General features: G+C 31.8%; 1 protein-coding gene across 2 annotated transcripts in view; it reads left to right on the top strand.

Annotated features, from left to right (window-relative positions):
- The first annotated feature begins 587 nt into the window (after positions 1–587).
- The window catches only part of EIF3E (eukaryotic translation initiation factor 3, subunit E), a 22,067-nt gene continuing 21,824 nt past the window's right edge, over positions 588–830 (top strand). The window contains exon 1 of one of the 2 annotated variants that reach the window (XM_010151112.1): positions 588–699. In XM_010151112.1, coding sequence (XP_010149414.1) covers positions 642–699 — 58 coding nt within the window. In that variant the 5' untranslated portion in view covers positions 588–641. The remainder of the gene's footprint in view (positions 700–830) is intronic. The other variant, XM_010151111.1, reaches the window with a different exon arrangement.

Here is an 830-nt window from a genome sequence, read left to right on the forward strand (position 1 = left end):
CCGGTAATGCTGGAGCTTGATGACAGTTTAGTCCAAACTATCTGAACTACTCATCCATTTTAAGCTGGAAACAAAACGCATAAAATTAAACTTTGAATTTAAAATAGAATTATCTTAGGCTTTAGAAAGGAATCAATTAGGCATGCATACATTGAGACTTTACCTAACCATTTTTCATGTCTTGTTATGGACTTCCCTTGATGCCTGTCATTTTGGGAGCATTTTTTGTTTTGGAGCAATTTTTGGAGACTATTCAATTCATATTGGGTTTTTTACTATGAATTTTAATACGAATTACTATTCCTTTAGCAGGAATAGTAATCTAAATTGTTACTTCTAAGTAGTCTTTGAACTTTCTGCATTCATAAATAGGAGGTAGTTGCTGGTATCTTGCCAAGACTGGAAATGGTTAGAGGCTGTATAGTAAGCACACTAAATGACAGAGCTGTGAGGTTTGATACTTAAAATAATTTAATTGGAAAAAAAAATCAGTAAATAAACTGTGCCATAAAAGTAACTACATAATATGAATTGGAAACTTTTTAATAGTATTCAAAATAATCTGTTAATGATTCCTTTTTCAGATATACAATGAAAAAGAACTACTCCAAGGAAAACTGGATCTCCTTAGTGATACCAACATGGTGGATTTTGCTATGGATGTGTACAAAAATCTTTATTCTGATGAAATTCCACATGGTAAGCTGCTCATTTAGAACAAAAAATTTGTTTTATGTACTTTCTGTCTAAAACAATAAATAGCTGGTAGTGATTTGCTTGTTGCACTCAAAAAGTAGAATGCTGTTCAACTTTGGCCTTAACGAAAGAGT

The sequence above is a fragment of the Eurypyga helias genome, unplaced genomic scaffold (assembly GCF_000690775.1).
Source record: "Eurypyga helias isolate BGI_N326 unplaced genomic scaffold, ASM69077v1 scaffold26144, whole genome shotgun sequence".
Lineage (NCBI taxonomy): Eukaryota > Metazoa > Chordata > Aves > Eurypygiformes > Eurypygidae > Eurypyga > Eurypyga helias.